This window comes from Schistocerca americana, chromosome 4 (assembly GCF_021461395.2).
Source record: "Schistocerca americana isolate TAMUIC-IGC-003095 chromosome 4, iqSchAmer2.1, whole genome shotgun sequence".
In the NCBI taxonomy this organism is placed as follows: domain Eukaryota; kingdom Metazoa; phylum Arthropoda; class Insecta; order Orthoptera; family Acrididae; genus Schistocerca; species Schistocerca americana.
Window position 1 is genome coordinate 228,781,851 of NC_060122.1, and position 22,719 is coordinate 228,804,569.

The 22,719-nt window shown below is 41.3% G+C and overlaps 1 protein-coding gene across 1 annotated transcript in view; it reads right to left on the minus strand.

Moving 5' to 3' along the window:
- LOC124613011 (trypsin-7-like) overlaps positions 1 to 22,719 on the minus strand; it is a 151,197-nt gene that overhangs the window by 45,627 nt on the left and 82,851 nt on the right. The window contains exons 2-3 of the mRNA XM_047141565.1: positions 13,780 to 13,906; positions 923 to 1,085 (exon numbers count right to left, since the gene is read on the minus strand). Coding sequence (XP_046997521.1) covers positions 923 to 1,085; positions 13,780 to 13,906 — 290 coding nt within the window. The remainder of the gene's footprint in view (positions 1 to 922; positions 1,086 to 13,779; positions 13,907 to 22,719) is intronic.

Below are 22,719 nucleotides of genomic sequence, written 5' to 3' on the forward strand. Positions count from 1 at the left end.
GTAGGGCCCAGATAACGAACGAATGTGCAGCAGAGAGATTCGCAAAACAAACGGAGAGATTAACAAAATATGTCATATCAGTTCAGAGAAATTTTTCGCCATGGATAGGAACTGGGTCGTTCAAGCTACAAGAGAGCTGGTCAAGGTTCGTACAGCAGAATTTGAACAGTGGTGATAGGTCTTTTGGGAGGAGATTCATCCATAAGAACCAGTCAACTTGCTTTTGAAATAAAAACGTCGAATAATAGTGGAGAGAGTACTGATAGGACAACAATTAAAAGTTGTGCATTTATAATGAACACATTTTGAACAGTTCCTATGAGTTTTAAGTTATTGCTCCGAGGTGCAGATCTTTAATGTCAATCAAAAGTTAAATATTCATTTCGATCACTAGTTTGTTATCTCAAATTAGGCTACTCAGTTATAACCCTCTACTATTAGTATGCTTATTACTTTAAAAGTTTGGGACACCCTGCGTCTGCATGCTTTGCAGGGATTGGGATGCATCCCTGCATTAACATTTAATATTAAATTGAATGCAGAAATTAAATTAAGTCTCTCTCTCTCTCTCTCTCTCTCTCTCTCTCTCTCTCTCTCTTTCCTTCTCCCCCTCCTCCCCCCCCCCCCTCTCTCTCTCTCTGTCTCTCTATCTCTCTATCTCTCTATCTCTCTCTCTCTCTCTCTCTCTCTCTCTCTCTCTCTCTGTGTGTGTGTGTGTGTGTGTGTGTGTGTGTGTGTGTGTGTGAGAGAGAGAGAGAGATCAGTTAGAAAGGTTATTTGTAATACTTTGCTTCTGACAGTCCCACCGTTCAGCGATATTGACGAACTCTTCGTCAAAATGTGAGGGTTCAATCCAAAAAAAAAGCATACTGTCCGAGAGTTCACACATTATCCCTTAACAGAAGCAGGCGGCAGGACTCACCCCTTGACACAGTGCGCCGCCGTCAGCACATATCTGTCATTGATGAGCGTGCCTCCGCAGTAGAAGCGATTGAAGTACGTGAGCCGCGCCATCCAAGGGAACTCGCTCACGTCAGCCGCCTGCCCACCGACGATGCGCGATCCGTCATTCCGCTCACCACACGCTGCAACAACACGTTCCTTTCACCTTGTTGCAGTTGTCTGACTTCTCTGTAGAACAGGGTCACACAGACTGTTAATATGCTGTTTTTGTTCTCGTACATCATATTTCTCTTTAAGTTCAAGAGTAAGAGCGCACATTTTACGAGATAGTACATTGCACTGCAACAGAATATGAGTAAAGTTACAGCTCTACAGGCACTACTTCGAATTTATTTTTGTCTTGACAAATTTGCAAGTATTAAGAAATGGTGATTTTTCTTATGAATAAAATTCATTATTTATCAGTGGCTCCCAGGAAGCATAGTTAAGGACAGAGGAGGATTCGGTAGATAATACTCATAAATGAATGACACATTTTTTTTTCCTCAGTGAGGCTGCTGTTTATTTAAACTGTCTGTAGTTTCGCAACTGGTTTCAGCTTTTTAAGCCATTGTTCAGCTATTATATGTATCTAAAAGCAATTCTATTATCTCTACGAAATGGGAAGCAGAATAATGTGTAACTAAAATAGAGGAAAGACAGTTACCTAGGAAAGTTACCATTAATAGAAACAAAATTGAGTTTCCATTCGTTTTGGTTTACAAAAATTTTAGTTGTTCTTTATGTTTTCATAGTTTTTGCACATAATGCCGGAAATATAGATAAGTTCAATGTTGATCAAAGAAAGAAAAGTGAGAGTGGTCTTAAGAAGGTGTACCAAAATTAGTTGGAAAATTAAAATTTCACTTAGTATATCGACATTATGAATAACTTTATGTGTTAATGAGGTAACTACAAACGATTAGTCGTATCTGTTAATGTGGGGACTACGACTGGAATTGCTATTTTGGATTATCGAGATATCTTCAGGTATATAGTTGAGTTTGTTTGTTGGTAGGTATATCTGGTTGATTTTTAAATTACTATAAATTTCAATTACCTCTAGAATAATCATTTCCTTCGCCTTCTTTGCATGGTGAAGGATTTGGAATTTATGTTACATCTTTTGGGACATGGCTGCTATGTATGAGATACTTCATGTATGCATTGGATTAGTTTTGTTAAATTTGAGTGTATCATGTCATATCCAATTTTATATATTCTGGATTATTTAATGGTTCTCTTCTATGGACGATGTGTTTTATAATAAATTTAATATTTTTTCCCATGTGAAATCCAATTTTCGTTTTCGTATATTTAAGAATTTGAGATATTTTATTTAAATGATCACTGTAATATTAGAAAACTGCTAAATCAGTCTTCTTCACCATTTCTCTCTCTCGACTAATATCATTGGTGGCTTTTGCTTAATATCTTATGCATTGCTAGTTGGTTTGATATATTACTCATCAATGTGTCTGCAGTTGTTGGTTTTTAAAAATTTCAAACTTTTGCTAACAATCCATTTTCATTATTAAAACATCCAAAAAGTTAATGCAGTTATTTACTTCAACTTAAATGGTGAATTTTGTCTTATCATCCTTACTATTTAGTTATTTTTGTTGTGAATGAATATTATCCTCCTCCGTAGCATTAGACAGGACTAAGTTGTCACCAACATAACATTTGTTGTAATTGACTTTGTCAGTTATATGTTCAAATTATGCAGAAAATATTTCTTCAGTGTGGTTAATGTGTAGGGTATACGTCAACCAAGGTTTTTGACATGGAGTTACTTGTGAATAAACTGTGCTGTTGTGATATACATCATTCTGAAAGCTAAGGCAGTTATAAGATAGAGTAAGCTGCAACAGCTGAATAAGATCACAAATCAAACCTGGACCTAGTTTCTTGCATTTAATTAAGTTAGTCTCAATTATATCTATGGTTATTAAGGAAACTTTGTGTAAAGAATAACAAGAGTGAAAGAAACAAGTTTAATATTATTAGGAATACCAATACCATATTTTGATTTGATCAGTTAATTCTTGTGTGTTCTTTATTGCATATTTCTTCTCATATGTATAGAATTTTGTGAATAAATTATTGAGTTTTTTGCATAAAATATGTGATAGACTGCCAATACTATTAACAATAGGTCAGATAGGCACATAGCTTTTATGAATTTTTGGTTGTGCACCCATGTGCTTCTAGGATTTGTAATCAGATATTCTCGTGCTTCTTTATCTGTGAAGGGGAACCTGCCTATTTTTACAGGTTTTCATGATTTGTGAATTAAATTTCTCTTTAGGATCGTGTTGCAGCTTAGTTGTATTGTTCTTTCGAAAAAAAATAGTAAATGAGTCAGATAAATCACTGGACAGTGGCATAAAACCTTTATGAAATGAAAGCAAAGTTTAAATAAATAACAGCCTCAGTGGAAAAAATGCTGCATTAATTTACAAATATATGCCTGTGGTGCCCCCTTTAATGACATACTAGCATTGGTCTTATCAACTCTAATGGTTCGAAATATCATTTCAAGAATAATTATTAATATATAAGAATATATCCCATGAACCATGGACCTTGCCATTGGTGGGGAGGCTTGCGTGCCTCAACAATACAGATGGCCGTACCGTAGGTGCAACCACAACGGAGGGGTATCTGTTGAGAGGCCAGACAAACATGTGGCTCCTGAAGAGGGGCAGCAGCCTTTTCAGTAGTTGTAGGGGCAACAGTCTGGATGATTGACTGATCTGGCCTTGTAACATTAACCGAAACGGCCTTGCTGTGCTGGTACTGTGAACGGCTGAAAGCAAGGGGAAACTACAGCCGTAATTTTTCCCGAGGACATGCAGCTTTACTGTATGATTAAATGATGATGGCGTCCTCCTGGGTAAAATATTCCGGAGGTAAAATAGTCCCCAATTCGGATCTCCGGGCGGGGACTACTCAAGAGGACGTCGTTATCAGGAGAAAGAAAACTGGCGTTCTACGGATCGGAGCGTGGAATGTCAGATCCCTTAATCGGGCAGATAGGTTAGAAAATTTAAAAAGGGAAATGGATAAGTTAAGGGGCTCCGGAATGGCTCAAAATCATGAAAAGTTCAATTTTTACTTTTTTGCGTCTTCTGAATCTGCAGACTATTACCTTTTAATAGATATATAATTTATTCAATTCCGAAGACTACAACTATTTTTAATTTTTTTTTTAAATGTGTTCTACATGGGCGTGACCCACTGTGGCGCTGTTAAACTGCTGTCAAATGGTGTTATTATTAACGTCTGTGTTCATCAGGTACATTGTAGTGATGTGAGATAAAGTATGTGTTGTGGCTAACCTGTGATGGTTCAATATATATCGCTGGTGTGATTGTCGATTGTCTCATGTTTATTTACTCTTTCGTTATCTCGAAAATATTCGTAATTAATTCTGTTTCTTGAGTCTCTGTTTTGTTAAAGTATAACAATGAGTAAAAGTAAAGTTATTAGAAATCCTCTGAAGGCTTTTAAGAAAAGGAGAAATGTTGGAAAGCCAAAGGTATGTGTTATTACTGTAAACAATAAAGACGATAACCAAGTGAGTGAACCTAACCTCTCAAGTACACCTGCAGTCAAAGTGGGAAAGAAAATACTTCACAGAAGAAGCTTGGTTCAATGAGTGAAAACTATGAATGTTTTATGGGCGAATCGGATGTGAATGAAATATTTGATATGTCGGTTCTCAAAGGAATTTTTTCAAACTGTGTAAGATGTATTCATTGTAGTGAAGTTGGTCTGGAACTCTCCATAATAAAGCACGTAGGACTTGCTAGTGAAATACAACTGAAATGTGATAAGTGTTCATACATGACCACCTTTTGGAACAGTCTTGCAGTAACTGCAACTGAAGAAAATGGTAGCAAAAGCTACGAACACAACAACGAGCGATGCTTGCTTTAGACAAGGAACGCCTTCGGGCTGCAGACAGAGCTGTAAAGAGTCTAGAAATGCAAGCAAGAGTAAACAGGAGGAGGAACAAGAGGAAGCTGGAGGAGGAGTTTGCAGAGGATGAAGATAATTCATCCTATGGACCTGGAATGCACTAGAAAGTTAATCCAATCTTTGTCGCTCGATTCCCAAAACTTTTATTTTCTCATACTAATTACATGTTTTCTAAGGATCTTCCAAACATGTTTGTTTCGAACTTTCAGTAAATGTTACACAGTACCTTCTGCATAATTTAACACAGCCTTTTTCCAAAAAACTGTATATTTTTGAATATATAAATAAAAAATTGCAAAAAAATATTGTGAATTTTCATTACAATTGAAAAAAAATCATCTTTAATAACTGAACTAAAATTTTGTAAAATCCCTGTGTTAAGTTGTAGCCCATATTCCAGTAAATAATCTGTAAAAAGTTCAACTTCCTACCTCAAATACTTTGTGAGGAAAGATGTAATTTATAAGTGTTATTTTATCATTGCAAGTATAGGGCGTTCCGGAGCCCCTTAAAGTTAGATATAGTGGGAATTTGTGAAGTTCGGTGGCAGGAGGAACAAGACTTTTGGTCAGGTGATTACAGGGTTATAAATACAAAATCAAATAGGGTTAATGCAGGAATAGGTTTAATAATGAATAAAAAAATAGGAGTGCAGGTTAGCTACTAAAACAGCATAGTGAACGCATTATTGTGGCCAAGATAGACACAAAGCCCATGCCTACTACAGTAGTACAAGTTTATATGCCAACTAGCTCTGCAGATGATGAAGAAATAGATGAAATGTATGACGAGATAAAAGAAATTATTCAGGTAGTGAAGGGAGACGAAAATTTAATAGTCATTGGTGACTGGAATTCGTCAGTAGGAAATGGGAGAGAAGGAAACATAGTAGGTGAATATGGGTTGGGGGGAAGAAATGAAAGAGGAAGCCGCCTTGTAGAATTTTAAACAGAGCATAACTTAATCATAGCTAACACTTGGTTCAAGAATCATAAAAGAAGGTTGTATAACTGGAAGAATCCTGGAGATACTAAAAGGTATCAGATAGATTATATAATGGTAAGACAGAGATTTAGAAACCAGGTTTTAAATTGTAAGACATTTCCAGGGGCAGATGTGGATTCTGACCACAATCTATTGGTTATGAACTGCAGATTGAAACTGAAGAAACTGAAAAAAGGTGGGAATCTAAGGAGATGGGACCTGGATAAACTGACTAAACCAGAGGTTGTACAGAGTTTCAGGGAGAGCATAAGGGAACAATTGACAGGAATGGGGGAAAGAAATACAGTAGAAGAAGAATGGGTAGCTCTGAGAGATGAAGTAGTGAAGGCAGCAGACGATCAAGTAGGTAAAAAGGTGAGGGCTAATAGAAATCCTTGGGTAACAGAAGAAATATTGAATTTAATTGATGAAAGGAGAAAATATAAAAATGCAGTAAATGAAGCAGGCAAAAAGGAATATAAACCTCTCAAAAATGAAATCGACAGGAAGTGCAAAATGGCTAAGCAGGGATGGCTAGAGGACAAATGTAAGGATGTAGAGGCTTGTCTCACTAGGGGTAAGATAGATACTGCCTACAGGAAAATTAAAGAGACCTTTGGAGAGAAGAGAACCACTTGTATGAATATCAAGAGCTCAGATGGCAACCCAGTTCTAAGCAAAGATGGGAAAGCAGAAAGGTGGAAGGAGTATGTAGAGGGTTTATACAAGGGCGATGTGCTTGAGGACAATATTATGGAAATGGAAGAGGATGTAGGTGAAGACGAAATGGGAGATAAGATACTGCGTGAAGAGTTTGACAGAGCACTGAAAGACCTGAGTCGAAACAAGGCCCCGGGAGTAGACAACATTCCATTAGAACTACTGATGGCCTTGGGAGAGCCAGTCGTAACAGAACTCTACCATCTGGTGAGCAAGATGTATGAGACAGGCGAAATACCCTCAGACTTCAAGAAGGATATAATAATTCCAATCCCAAAGAAAGCAGGTGTTGACAGATGTGAAAATTAGCGAACTATCAGTTTAATAAGTCACAGCTGCAAAATACTAACGCGAATTCTTTACAGACGAATGGAAAATCTGGTAGAAGCGGACCTCGGGGAAGATCAGTTTGGATTCCGTAGAAATGTTGGAACACGTGAGGCAATACTAACCTTACGACTTATCTTAGAAGAAATATTAAGAAAAGGCAAACCTACGTTTCTAGCATTTGTAGACTTAGAGAAAGCTTTTGACAATGTTAACTGGAATACTCTCTTTCAAATTCTGAATGTGGCAGGTATAAAATACAGGGAGCGAAAGGCTATTTACAATTTGTACAGAAATCAGATGGCAGTTATAAGAGTCGAGGGACATGAAAGGGAAGCAGTGGTTGGGAAAGGAGTGAGACAGGGTTGTAGCCTCTCCCCGATGTTATTCAATCTGTATATCGAGCAAGCAGTAAAGGAAACAAAAGAAAAATTCGGAGTAGGTATTAAAATTCATGGAGAAGAAGTAAAAACTTTGAGGTTCGCCGATGACATTGTAATTCTGTCAGAGACAGCAAAGGACTTAGAAGAGCAGTTGAACGGAATGGACAGTGTCTTGAAAGGAGGATATAAGATGAACATCAACAATAGCAAAACGAGGATAATGGAATGTAGTCAAATTAAATCGGGTGATGCTGAGGGAATTAGATTAGGAAATGAGACACTTAAAGTAGTAAAGGAGTTTTGCTATTTAGGGAGTAAAATAATTGATGATGGTCGAAGTAGAGAGGATATAAAATGTAGACTGGGAATGGGAACGAAATCGTTTCTGAAGAAGAGAAATTTGTTAACATCGAGTATAGATTTAAGTGTCAGGAAGTCGTTTCTGAAAGTATTTGTATGGAGTGTAGCCATGTATGGAAGTGAAACATGGACGATAACTAGTTTGGACAAGAAGAGAATAGAAGCTTTCGAAATGGGGTGCTACAGAAGAATGTTGAAGATAAGGTGGGTAGATCACGTAACTAATGAGGAGGTATTGAATAGGATTGGGGAGAAGAGAAGTTTGTGGCACAACTTGACTAGAAGAAGGGATCGGTTGGTAGGACATGTTCTGAGGCATCAAGGGATCAACAATTTAGTATTGGAGGGCAGCGTGGAGGGTACAAATCGTAGAGGGAGGCCGAGAGATGAATACACTAAACAGATTCAGAAGGATGTAGGTTGCAGTAGGTACTGGGAGATGAAGAAGCTTGCACAGGATAGAGTAGCATGGAGAGCTGCATCAAACCAGTCTCAGGACTGAAGACCACAACAACAACAAGAATATATCATGCTGGTGATTTAAAGTGAAGCTTGCCAATATAAGGTGTGTCTGCTCTTTGTCAAAATCAGACAGATTGCAAACAAAGATGGGCTCATTCCATCGTTTACCTGTGAACTAAAAGGTCAGGCAGGGATGTTTTACGTTTTAGAGTCCGCCATAAGTTAAGTGATGGGGGGGAACTAACGCTCTCGCTATGGTTGATATACATTCGTTATTAGTTCTCATTTCAGTAGCCATGGAGCTTATGTCAAGTGAACAACATATCTTCGTTTACGACACTTTTGTTGGAACCAGTCTTTCGGCAGTGCAGACGCATCGAAGATTTTACAATCTGTTCAGCGTTGGTCGATACAATGCTGTCCCACCTCGCCCAACAATAATAACGTGGTTCAACAATTTCAGAACGAGAGGAACTGTAACACCTGGAACAGCTCGGGGAGGTGTTCTGATAGTTAGAACAGCATAAAACATCAATAAAGTTCGACAAGCTGTCGAGGACAGTCGTCGGCGCTTAGCTGTACAAAATGCTCGCGCTTTGCGCATTTCAGACAGATCAGTTAACCACATTTTGCACTTCGACCTCCACTTTTACCCTTTTAATATAATCGTGGTTGAACAACTATGACTGTGTACGGCGGCATATGTTTTCAGAAAGGATGCCGAAAACCTTGGAAATTGACGGTTTTCTGCTAATGAGTGACGAGGCTTACTTTCACTTATCGGGTGTTGTGAACAAACAAGGTTGCCGGTACTGGTCGGAAAATAATCTACGGGAACTTCACGAGAGGTCCCTGCATAGTGAGCAAGTAAATGTGCGGTGCGGATTAGCCCGATTTTATATCACTGCACTCTACATTTTCCGAGAAAATTTACGCACTGTGACTGTCTACTCACAACGGTACTTCACGATGTTGCGAGAATTTTTTATGCCAGAACTGAGAAGATAAAAAGACTGTCCTCAATAATGTGTGGCTTCAACAGGGTGGAGTTACTTCCCATACCTCAAGACAACCCATGGCTGTTGAAAAGGAACATTTTTAGGTCGCCTTCTTTCTTTGCATGGGGATGTGGACTAGCCTCCTTGATCTACAGATCTTTCTCCGTGCGATTATTTCTTGTGGGACTGCCGGCCGGAGTGGCCGAGCGGTTCTCGGCGCTAGAGTCTGGAACCGCGCGACCGCTACGTTCGGTCGCAGGTTCGAATCCTGCCTCGGGCATGAATGTGTGTGATGTCCTTAGGTTAGTTAGGTTTAAGTAGTTCGATGTTCTAGGGGACTGATGACCTCAGAAGTTAAATCCCATAGTACTCAGAGCCATTTGAACAATTTTTTCTTGTGGGACTACCTGAAATCTCGGGTTCACATTGAAAAACTGCGGACTCGTGAAGCTCTTTCAGAAGTCAGTACTCGAGAAATTTTCCTTGTTGTACTTGAAAGGTGTATGGACAATTTTTACACTCGTGTGCAACAATGGCTGGACAAGAACGGCCACCACTTGGATGACGTCATTTTTCGCACATGAATTACAATGCATTCTTGTTTGTGTTTTATGTGTTTTTCACTGTATCTGTAATATTTGAGAAATATAGAAATCGAAATTTATTAAAAGAATAAATGTTTTAGAATGTCTTGAAAAGTCTGAAACCTCCGTGCCGGACTCTGCTCTCGTTTCTACCATAACCTTGAAAGAAAGGTGCCTGTCAAAAATTGAATAACTTGTGAAACAAGGAACTGAGGAATAATTATTGTTAAATAATAACTTTTAGTTTAATGTCAGGAAACACACTTACATTGTAATATTATATCAGTGACGTGTACAAATAAGAAATCACAAAAGAATGTGATCATAAACATTTCCTAAAATTTCATTTATGTCATCAAATGTTCAAAATGCTCACGGTGCACTGCACAACGCTTCTGCAGTCGCTAATGCAAGTAAGTTTGGAAACTGTGATCTTGAGTCTTCAGGGCTCGTCCATAGACTTTAAAATTGAGTCCAGTGGCGTCCAATCAGGCGACCGCGCGGGCCAGGTGACAACACCCTTACTCTCATCACTGGAGGTAACATGTGGATTATGGGCAACAGTTGCCGCAACATCTACACTGCCGGGAAGAAGCTAGTACACTTGGAAAAACGACGTCGATTTTGATCCGATGACGACATGTGCTACTTGGAGGATAGTGGATGTTCTGGTAATGGTTTCAACGTCGTCCGCCAACAGATAGCGTAGTGGGATAGCTAGCAGAGCGCCATCTGTGTCTACCCTTTAATAGGGAATGTTCACGGCCTGAAGGCTCACTGTGATGCAAACGTGTAAAGCAAGTAGGCAATCATATTACAGAGGTGCACTGATGCTTCCTACAGCCAGCTAATCGAGTTTGCAAGGGTGAAAATTGTGGCCTTCCAAGTGGAGGGATGGTTCTTTTGGAGAATTGCCACACAAGGTGGACATGCTACATCAGTTGTGCATTGACGCTAATATCAGTGGTCACGTGAACATTCTCGCACCCATAGAAGAGGTTGTGGACGTCCATGCAGCGCGACGTCCACGCAGCCCAGACGCCCACCAGTATCGTCGTATTGTAAGGAAAGCAGTGGCAGATCGTACAGCTACCACAGCACAGACAAAAGGGCTTATGAACCCAGACACGTCACACGAACCGTTGCAGTGAGACTACGGGCACGCAAACTTTAGCCTGTATTCCACACACGCCACAGCATCGACGTGCACGGCTCGACTGGTGCTGTCAGAGGATCACTTGGAAGACTGAGTGGCGATCCGTGGTCTTCAGCGATGATAGCAGATTCTGCTTGCGTATGACTGATGGTCGTTTGTACACACGATGTAGACCTGGTGAGCGCTGTCTCATAGGGTGCATTCGTCCGAGACACACTGGCCTCACCCTAGGCTGTACAGTCTGGGCTACAATAAGCTAAAATTCTCGTTCACCTTTGTTGTTTCTAGATGGGAGGCTACCCAGCACTCGGTACGTGCAGAATGTTGTTAGACTAATTATTTTTCTGTTTTTGCACCAGGAAGGTGATGTGCTGTTCCCATATAATAGTGCTCGCCCACACACTGCCCGTGAAACCGAACGTGCTCTGCAAAACGTGCAGGAGCTTCCCTGACGAGCACAATCTCTGGACTTGCCTCCAATCGAGCACATATGTGTGATGTGATTGGAGGAGTAGTGACTCATGTGACTCATCAACCAACAACTCTTACAGAACTACGTGAACAGGTCGAGAAGATGTGGCATAAAATATTCCTGGACAGTGTTCGCCTTCTGTACGATCAACTGGATATCCAAAGTCAGCATCCGCACTGACGCCTGTGGAGGCTACACCATGCACTGATATGTGGGTTTCAGCATGGGTCGATATCTGGTACCTCAGAACTGCTTATGCTATTGATCTGTAAATGTAAGCTGGCCGGGGTGGCTGAGCGGTTCTAGGCGCTGCAGTCTGGAACCGCGCGACCGCTACGGTCGCAGGTTTGAATCCTGCCTCGGGCATGGATGTGTGTGTTGCCCTTAGGTTAGTTAGGTTTAAGTAGTTCTAAGTTCTATGGGACTGATGACCTCAAAAGTTAAGTCCCATAGTGCTCAGAGCCATTTGAACCACTTTTTTGAGCCATCTGTAAATGTAAGCGTTTCATGTACTCCATTCTGCACTGTTTAAACAATGAGTCTTCAGTGAACTAGCAACCTCTAAAATGGTGTACTGTTTTTTTTTCCTTTTTTTCTCGCAGCGTATTGTAATGTCGTGTGAAGCATCAGTTGCAAAAGGTGACAGTTGGGGGAGCTAAGGGCGACAGGTCAAGAATCACTCAGTTTTTCGAAACCGCCGGACTGGTATGGTAACTGAACGATGTTAGATGAAGAGAAGTTTTTGCACTTGGTTCTCGGTGACAGTACAAATTCATACTTTTTTGAACATGTTAAGTATCCATTAAGGAGAGCGAGAAAGAGAGAAGGACATCGGAACCCAACTCACTGAAAACAATATGCATGAACTGATATCTTTGACAACAAAACACATCTCTAGTACTGTTACACACGTTGCCTCATATATAATTCTACGTCCACATCTACATACATACTCCACAAGCCACTGTAAGGTGCGTGGCGGAGGATACGCTGTACGCTACTAGTCGTTTCCTTTCCTGTTCAACTCGCAGATAGAGCGAGGAAAAAACGACTGTCTATATGCCTCCGTATGAGCCCTTATTTCCCATATCTTATTTTGTTGGTCCTTAGGCAAAATGTATGTTGGCAGCAGTAGAATCGTTCTGCAGTTAGCTTCAAATGCCGGTTCTCAATATTTTCTCAGTTATGTACCTCAAAAATAACGTCGCCTTCCCTCGAGGGATTCCCATGTGAGTTCCAAATGCGTCTCCGAAAAACTTGCCTGGTGTTCTAAACGACCAGTTACAAATCCAGCAGCCCCCCTCTGAATTTCTTCGATACCTGCCTTTAATCTGACCTGCTGCAGCTCCCAAAAGCACTCGAGCAGTACTCTGGAACAGGTCGCACTAGCGTCTCATGTGCGGTGTCCTTTACAGATTTATCATACTTTCCCAAAACTCTCCCAATAAACCGAAGACGATCATTTGTCTTCCCTATCTGTAGAGTAGTGATTACGGCGCAAGCGAGTGTTGTTTGAAGCTATGTGCTCTATCTTTCGTGTAGTGGCGACATTTAATATATATATCAGCGAGTAATGTGGGTTAAATGCTTACTTTCGAGAGAGGAGGTGAGTCAGTTCCAATTTGATTGCGCATCTGAATAAACAGTTGCCATCTAGAACACAGACTGGTCTCGTGTGATTTGTAGAAGGTTTCCCAAACTCATTTCAGACCAATAACCATTGAGCTCCCCGTTAAACCTAATGTGCAGCAATAAATTAAACAACTCACGTTGAACAGATAAGTTTAGAAAAAATAAAGACGAAAGATTATAAACACATAAGTAACCTTGTATATCATCCTTTTTTAGAACTATTAATATTCGTGCAGCCGTCATTTGCTCTAATAGTTAATTATTCATCTTCGATTGTAGATATCATAGTTTCCGGAATGTTTCGCTTGCTACTGCCGTCATAATCTTTGTTGGTGAAGTCTCCCGCGAGATCTGTATTGAACCGCACTCAGAACTTGCATCATCGTGCTCTCTTTTGAAACAAGAATTGTGTTCGCAAGTTTTCCCTGGGTCAATAAAGTTTTTGAAATTTAGTTACATATATTACTTATTAACTATGTAAGCCTATACTTACTATTTAACGGTATACATGATGTGATTTAGTGAAATCAGTGAATATCTTCTAGAAACAGCCCATACTGAATCGAGTCCATATCTTTACCATTAGACCACCTCGTTACACAGTTCCTGTCCGTGTGTTGAATGTGATCCATGAATGACTGATTTGCCGGACTTTTGTTGTATAATGTTTTATGGAATGGTAAGATGCATAAATATCTCTCAGCTTGTTTCTTTACAATCACTTCACGTTGTGCCGACATTAGAGATAGACGTGGATTAAAAGTGAACTTACTGCAGGAACATGTAGGAGGTGCTGTATTCTGCAACGAGCTTGGCCTCGAAAAGACGCCGAAGAGTGTCCTGCCGCTGGTGCTACCGTTGGTAGATGGCTCCACTGCATTCGTTCCCGAACCATCAACCTGAAACAGTGGAGAGTAAAGTTCCTGGTAGGCTTATGAGATGGGCATGGATAAAAGATAAAAATCAGCGATAAACGGTAGGAGTCTCATTCTTCCCGGAACGAATTAGTTGTAAGAAAGCATTTTGTTATACACTCCTGGAAATTGAAATAAGAACACCGTGAATTCATTGTCCCAGGAAGGGGAAACTTTATTGACACATTCCTGGGGTCAGATACATCACATGATCACACTGACAGAACCACAGGCACATAGACACAGGCAACAGAGCATGCACAATGTCGGCACTAGTGCAGTGTATATCCACCTTTCGCAGCAATGCAGGCTGCTATTCTCCCATGGAGACGATTGTAGAGATGCTGGATGTAGTCCTGTGGAACGGCTTGCCATGCCATTTCCACCTGGCGCCTCAGTTGGACCAGCGTTCGTGCTGGACGTGCAGACCGCGTGAGACGACGCTTCATCCAGTCCCAAACATGCTCAATGGGGGACAGATCCGGAGATCTTGCTGGCCAGGGTAGTTGATTTACACCATCTAGAGCACGTTGGGTGGCACGGGATACATGCGGACGTGCATTGTCCTGTTGGAACAGCAAGTTCCCTTGCCGGTCTAGGAATGGTAGAACGATGGGTTCGATGACGGTTTGGATGTACCGTGCACTATTCAGTGTCCCCTCGACGATCACCAGTGGTGTACGGCCAGTGTAGGAGATCGCTCCCCACACCATGATGCCGGGTGTTGGCCCTGTGTGCCTCGGTCGTATGCAGTCCTGATTGTGGCGCTCACCTGCACGGCGCCAAACACGCATACGACCATCATTGGCACCAAGGCAGAAGCGACTCTCATCGCTGAAGACGACACGTCTCCATTCGTCCCTCCATTCACGCCTGTCGCGACACCACTGGAGGCGGGCTGCACGATGTTGGGGCGTGAGCGGAAGACGGCCTAACGGTGTGCGGGACCGTAGCCCAGCTTCATGGAGACGGTTGCGAATGGTCCTCGCCGATACCCCAGGAGCAACAGTGTCCCTAATTTGCTGGGAAGTGGCGGTGCGGTCCCCTACGGCACTGCGTAGGATCCTACGGTCTTGGCGTGCATCCGTGCGTCGGTGCGGTCCGGTCCCAGGTCGACGGGCACGTGCACCTTCCGCCGACCACTGGCGACAACATCGATGTACTGTGGAGACCTCACGCCCCACGTGTTGAGCAATTCGGCGGTACGTCCACCCGGCCTCCCGCATGCCCACTATACGCCCTCGCTCAAAGTCCGTCAACTGCACATACGGTTCACGTCCACGCTGTCGCGGCATGCTACCAGTGTTAAAGACTGTGATGGAGCTCCGCATGCCACGGCAAACTGGCTGACACTGACGGCGGCGGTGCACAAATGCTGCGCAGCTAGCGCCATTCGACGGCCAACACCGCGGTTCCTGGTGTGTCCGCTGTGCCGTGCGTGTGATCATTGCTTGTACAGCCCTCTCGCAGTGTCCGGAGCAAGTATGGTGGGTCTGACACACCGGTGTCAATGTGTTCTTTTTTCCATTTCCAGGAGTGTATATCTTGCCACGTTATGAGAGACTGGAATTCTTTTTCGAAAAATGTATAGAAATGGACGTCAGTATGTAAACTGACAAACAACGCGTACCTAAGCAGGGGCTAAGTGTCAGATGTCGTAGTACAGAAATTAAAGAGGGCGCAGCAGTGCATGGATACCGGTATAAAACACAATCGCTTTCGAGACGCGAATCCCTCTTTTGGTGCTTGCTCAAGATGACTTCTTGCCTCTGAACTTAAACCTTGTGGCCATTTGCTGATCCATTCCCTATAATGTCACTTTCACCCAGAGGTTCCCAAACTGGTGGGTGTGCCTCCCGGGGGGGGGGGGGGGGGGGGTGATGATGTTGCAAGGGAGGCGCGGGTGGAGTTAGCTGTATAAGCCTAATATTTCTTTAATATCGGTATTTTAATAAAAATGAATGTGCAGGTATTAATGATAGATTATGGTGCTAAATGCAATCGTTTGGCGTCCCACTTCCCGCAATCCTATCTCAATAACATATCCTAGAACATACAGCTTTTGAAGATCACGTTCAGTATGTCACGTTTAGAATGTCACACACAGAAACTCTCAAAATTACGAAGGCGATATGCGTTAATTCTAATATATAAGATTTGTAAACACTTCTGGCGGGCCGGCAGGGGTGGCCGAGCGGTTCTAGGCGGTACAGTCTGGAACCGCGCGACCGCTACGGTCGCAGGTTCGAATCCTGCCTCGGGCATGGATGTGTGTGATGTCCTTAGGTTAGTTAGGTTTAAGTAGTTCTAAGTTCTAGGGGACTGATGACCTCAGATGTTGAGTCCCATAGTGCTCAGAGCCATTTTTTTGAACTGGCGGGTTCGTAATTTGGACGCCAGGGTTATGCCCTTTGTCACCAGAAAAATGTGCACGACGTGAATGCGAAACTAGTACAAGTGTTCGTTCTGAGCAGAGTACTTCACGCCATTCTGGAAACATTGTCGGAGTGCTAACAATGAAACATAACCCAGCTACGTAGACAATGAAGTCGATTAGTGAGGCTATTTTTTTTTTTTTCGAACAGTTAGTACTACAGCTCTTTCATTTGGATTACTTATCTGACAAAACAGTTATTTTTCTTCTGACTTTTTGAAATACGGCATAATTTCGTTTGAAATTAGTGTACGTTCTTTGATGCGACAATGGCTTCCTTTGGTACGAGTACAGAGATAACTGCTTGGCACTGTACACAGTTTCCAGGGATGTGTGAGGTGTATCCATGACCTTACTTAATTACTGTGAAATTTGACAACCAATTCATTGATACTGCCTCATGTTATAACGTTTCGTTTATAAGTAACGAAAGATAGGGGCACGAAAACGATTTTCACATAAAACCCCAGGTTGCACTGCTCAAAACAGCACCGCAGAACAGGTAGCAAATTCTTAGGGTGCCTGTGGGCTGTTACCGCCCTAATCCGGGAAAAGCCCGTTTCTCCCAGCAAGAGCCCTGTTCGGCCACCAGGTCGCAGACAGACAGTGCACTGGCTTCCTGCGCTGCGGCTGGGCTTCCCCGTTCTTCGCCCCACTCCTCACAGGCAGCCATCTGAGGTGCCGACAGATGACAGTAGCTTTCCTTTATTTCAGGTGATTGCTTGCAGTTGTTTACACATCTGATGTATTGGATTTTTCTGGAATCTTTCACAGTTGTGTCTCAGTAAAATCAGTGTTAGTGCGAAATTATACTGTTAACTTCTTGTTTTCTTTTTTCTTTACTTCATCATGAGTGTCGTCGTGAAAAAACGTAAATATAATGATGATTATATCAAATACGGTTTTGCTTCTATACAAAAAAAAAATGGTGTTGACCAGCCGCAATGTGTTGTTTGCTATGAGGTATTGAGCAATGATTTCATGAGACCTTCTCGTCTGGAACGCCATTTGTGGGCAAAGCATGGTGCATTGAAAGAGAAGCCGAAGGAATTTTTTGCTGCAAAATGTGATAATTTGAAACTGATGAAGTTGGACACTGCTGGATTCTTCGCTCAGACATCAGAAAAGGTACTGGAAGCCTCGTATGAGTTATCGTTACTTATTTCAAGGGCCAAGAAAAGTCATATTATCGGAGAGACACTAGTGAAACCCTGTTTGTTGAAAGCTGCTGATATTGTTCTTGGGTCAGAAAGTAAACAAAAGCTTTCACAAATACCGCTTTCTGACAATACTGTGAAACGTCGGATTGATGATATGGCTGAAGACATACAAAATCAATTAGTTACGGCCGTCAAACAATCGCAGTTTTTCGTAATACAGTTAGACGAGAGTACCGACGTTGCGATTTGTTGCCAACTGCTAGCTTTCGTTCGCTATATAGAAAATGAAGCAATTAAAAAAGAGTTGCAGTTTTCTACAGAGTTAAAGACAACTTCAGAAGCAATTCATATAATGGCAGCCGTCTCTGAATTCTTGTGTAAAAATGAGTTATCATGGCTGAAACTGATAGCGTATGCACAGACGGCGCCACATCAATGCTTTGATGTCGCTCAGGATTCGTGCAGATGGTAAGAGAAAAAAAAACCTAGTTTTACTGCTATCCACTGTGTAATACACCGTCAAGCATTGGCAGCTAAGACACTTCCAAAGGAACTCAATGATGTCTTGAAATTGTGCATCAAAATCGTGAGTCATATTAAAAAAGAGTGCGTTAAATTCCAGGTTATTTACGGCTCTTTGTGAAGACTTGGGAGCAGAGTATAAAACACTTTTATTTCATACAGAAGTACGCTGGCTCTCAAAAGAAAATATGTTAGGAAGATTATTTGAACTTCGAGACGAAGTGATGCAGTTTTTGGAAAATAACAAACAAACTGAATTGAATTTAGAAAGCCCGGTGTTCATGTTGCATTGGCTTATCTGTCAGATATTTTCGAATCTTTAAACACATTGAATTTGAAATTACAAGGTGGAAAGTCAAACATAATTTTTCATTGGGATGCTATCAAAGCGTTTACTGATAAGTTGCAACTATGGAAACGTAAAATTTTAGCCTGCACTTATTCCTGCTTTCCCAGATTGCTTGGAATCCTGGAAGAAGCCCGATTTCACAACCATTTTAAGGATACTGACACTAAGAGTAAAATATCGAACCATTTGCAGCACCTCATTGATGAATTCGAACGATACTTCCCTAACAGTTGTGATGATAAAATTTATTATAGGTTAGCGACGGATCCATTTCACGTTGACGTGGATGTGTTGCCAGACAGACTACAAGAGGAAGTTTTAGAAATTGAAAATGATTCTGCTGCGAAGTACGACTTTGAGAAGATGGATAAGCCTTTATTTTGGGTGAAATATCTCACGGTGTATCCCAGCACAGCAGAACAAGCATTGAAACTGTATTTACCATTTTCAAGCACTTATTTGTGCGAAAGAGCATTTTCAGCGGTAGTGGCAATAAAAAATAAGCTTAGAAGCAAACTCAGTATTGCCAATGATTTACGTTGCGCAGTTTCTACTATTCAGCCAAGAATTCAAAATCTTGTAAAAAATATGCAAGCTCATCCTTCACATTGATTTATTTGTTTGTTTCTTGCCATATGTGTGTGGAAATAATACTTTTATAATAAATACGTCACATTATAAGAGAACTTGTTATTTTTCTCCTAACTATCCTTACATGTAGGTAATACTGTAAAATTATAAAAAACTATTTCGAAGAAACAATATCAAATAAACATAGTGAATCTGATTTAAATATAAACACTGCGTGCGATCCTTATGGATTCTGATGTTACGTGTGGTGTGTTATTTCAACTAATAATAGTATTTCTTTTGGATGAAGACACAGCGAAAGTTCATCCTAGATATGGCAAACGAAGAGTAGTCCTAAAATCGTATACTGGTGAAGAAATGGTGTGCAGCAGGGGAATGTAATCAAGGTAAGGAAGTTGTTTTATTCATATTTTTTAAATTTCTGTGTAGTCTGCAAAATTATTTCGTAAAACTTATTTTTTATGTTTTGTCTGGTTCTGAGAACTGGGCGTTTGTCGCCGTTCGGTAACTGTCGTCATTGACATAAATGCCAACCTATGCGCAATGACAATGGGGACCGCTATAGCCGTACAAATCAGTGATGTTCGTTAACACCGTGACTGAGTGACTATTTTTGATAATGAGTGAAAGTAATAAGCTACACTCAACTTAAAATAATGGCCCGCATCCACTAATCTGCAAAGGTCGCAAATATTTTTCCTTGTTTACCAAGGACTTTCTTTACTTTAGGAGTGGCTTATAATCACTAGACTAGACTGATGACGTAATAATTGCGACTCGATACATTAACAGCGCACCATGTTACATGACGTCACCATCACAAATTTTTCAATAGTTTCTTGATAATTAATATAAATCTTTGTATTTTTTTAGGGGGGCACGGAAGTTTTCTTTTCTGCAGAAGGGGGGCGTGACAAACAAAAGTTTGGGAACCTCTGCTTTAACCTGAGATGTGAGATTAAGTCATGTACACCATCGGCCTACAAATTGTGAAACTTTTGTCCATTGTGGTTCAGCGTTTTAATTGCTTGTGTGCTGTGTTATGAGAATAGTTCTGCATTTGCATACAACTTCCTCAGTCGTGGCCTCTTAAAAATTCAGGAAGAAGTGAAAATCAAAATATTAATTTGTGAGTAAAAAAAGAAACTTAAAATTTTACTTGCTTATGATTTACTGATAATCCGAAGTTCATTCATGATATTCATTGATGAAAGAATGTCAACTCACTTTTTTCGAACGAAAGGATTATTTTTGACAGTAAGTATAAGAGGTTTGCGCAGGACCCAGGTGGAAAAAAGCTTTCTATCCATAAGACTGAAAGCAATTATCACAGAACGAAGCGGCATTCTTGAAACAAAGGAGTATTCCATTCACGACAGAGTGAAACACCTCTATTTGACCGTTATCTAGGGAGAAGATCTGTATTGTTTGCAGGATATTATGGGGACAGTGTGAGTCAGATGATGACTCAAAGAATCGTTTTGTCCTTGAGTTTATGAATTATCTAGCACAGTGGTACAGTAGGTAACCGTTTCATATGGTATGCAGAGCCATAATTATTTTTGAAATGATGCATGAAATAAACATACCAGAGATTTAACGTGCTTTTGTACAAAAAAAGTAATTTCAAAACATCCAGTTAGAAACGGGAGCCGGTAGTTCCGACGTGCTCAAGTGGATTTACGTTAACGATCACAGCGCAATGTGGGGACATCAGTTTCGGCGTGGCCTGCAAGGTGGCACGTCATCATGGCGACACCTACTCTAAATTGGTTCACTGTTTGTCCTGTTGTGCAGCACGCGGGGTTCAATGCATAGGAAACTACAGAAGCTTCTACTCTTCAGGTGGCTGTGTCTTTCGAAGGATTATTCTGTAGCCATTGAAAACAGTTGGTGAGTTTTAAACATCATTGTTATTATTATTATAATAATTATTGTAGACATACAGTAAAGTGACGGAAGTCATGGTATAGCGATATGCACATATACAGATGGCGGTAGTATCGCGTACACAAGGTATAAAAGAACTGTGCATTGGCAGAGTTGTCATTTGTATTTAGGTTATTCATGTGAAAAGGTGACCAATGTGATTATGGCCGTACGACTGGAATTACCGGACTCTGAACGCGAAATGGTATTTGGAGTTAGATGCATGGGACATTCCATTTCGGAAATCGTTAGGGAATTTAATTTTCCGAGATCCGCAGTTTGAAGAGTGCCGAGAATACCACATATCAGGCAATACCTTTCACTACAGACGACGCAGTGCCCGACGGCCTTCACTTTACGACCAAGACCAGCAACGTTTGTATAGGGCTGTCAGTACTAACAGACAAGCAACACTGCATGAAATAACCGCAGAAATCATGTGGGACGTACGACGAATGTAGCAGTTAGGACTGTGAGACGAAATTATGGTGGCAGACGACCGACGCGACTGCCTTTGCTAATAGCACGACAGCGCCTGTCCTGGCCTCGTACGATATTGGTTGGACCAGGACTACTGGAAAATCGTGGTGTGGTCAGATGAGTCCCGATTTCAGTTGGTAAGAGCTGGTGGCAGGGTCCGAATGTGGCGCAGACCCCAAGAAGCAATGGACCCAAGTTGTCAAAAATGCACTGTACAAGCTGATATGGTGTGGGCTGTGTTTGTATGGAATGGACTGGGTCCTCTGGTCCAACTGAACCGATCATCTACAACTGCATATATACAGGGTGATTCAAAAAGAATACCACAACTTTAAAAATGTGTATTTAATGAAAGAAACATAATATAACCTTCTGTTATACATGATTACAAAGAGTATTTAAAAAGGTTTTTTTTCACTCAAAAACAAGTTCAGAGATGTTCAATATGGCCCCCTCCAGACACTCGAGCAATATCAACCCGATACTCCAACTCGTTCCACACTCTCTGTAGCATATCAGGCGTAACAGTTTGGATAGCTGCTGTTATTTCTCGTTTCAAATCATCAATGGTGGCTGGGAGAGGTGGCCGAAACACCATATCCTTAACATACCCCCATAAGAAAAAATTGCAGGGGGTAAGATCAGGGCTTCTTGGAGGCTTTCATCACTCGTTTTCGGCCGTCCAGAACTTTTCCCTTTGCACAAACACCCATTCTCTGTAAACTGTTTATACCAACGTTTAATACACCACTTATCAGGAGGTTTAACACCATACTTCGTTCAAAATGCACGCTGAACAACTGCCGTCGATTCACTTCTGCCGTACTCAATAACACAAAAAGCTTTCTGTTGAGCGGTCGCCACCTTAGCATCAACTGACGCTTAGTCAACAGCGCCTCAAGCGAACAAATGTACAACTACATGAAACTTTATAGCTCCCTTAATTCGCCGACAGATAGTGCTTAGCTCTGCCTTTTGTCGTTGCAGAGTTTTAAATTCCTAAAGTTGTGGTATTCTTTTTTAATCACCCTGTACTATATACTCGGCTAGGCGGAGGGCACTATCTACCCCCCCCCCCCCCCCCCCGGATTGCGTGAGGGAAAAAGACTGAACGCCTCAGTACGAGCTCTAATTTCCCTTATCTTTGAATGGTGTTCATTGCACAATATGAAAGTAGGTGGTAATTATATATGCCCTACATCCTCGGCGATGATCGGATTTTGGAATTTAGTTAGCAAAAAAATGGCTCTGAGCACTATGGGACTTAACTACTGAGGTCATCAGTCCCCTAGAACTTAGAACTACTTAAACCTAACTAACCTAAGGACATCAC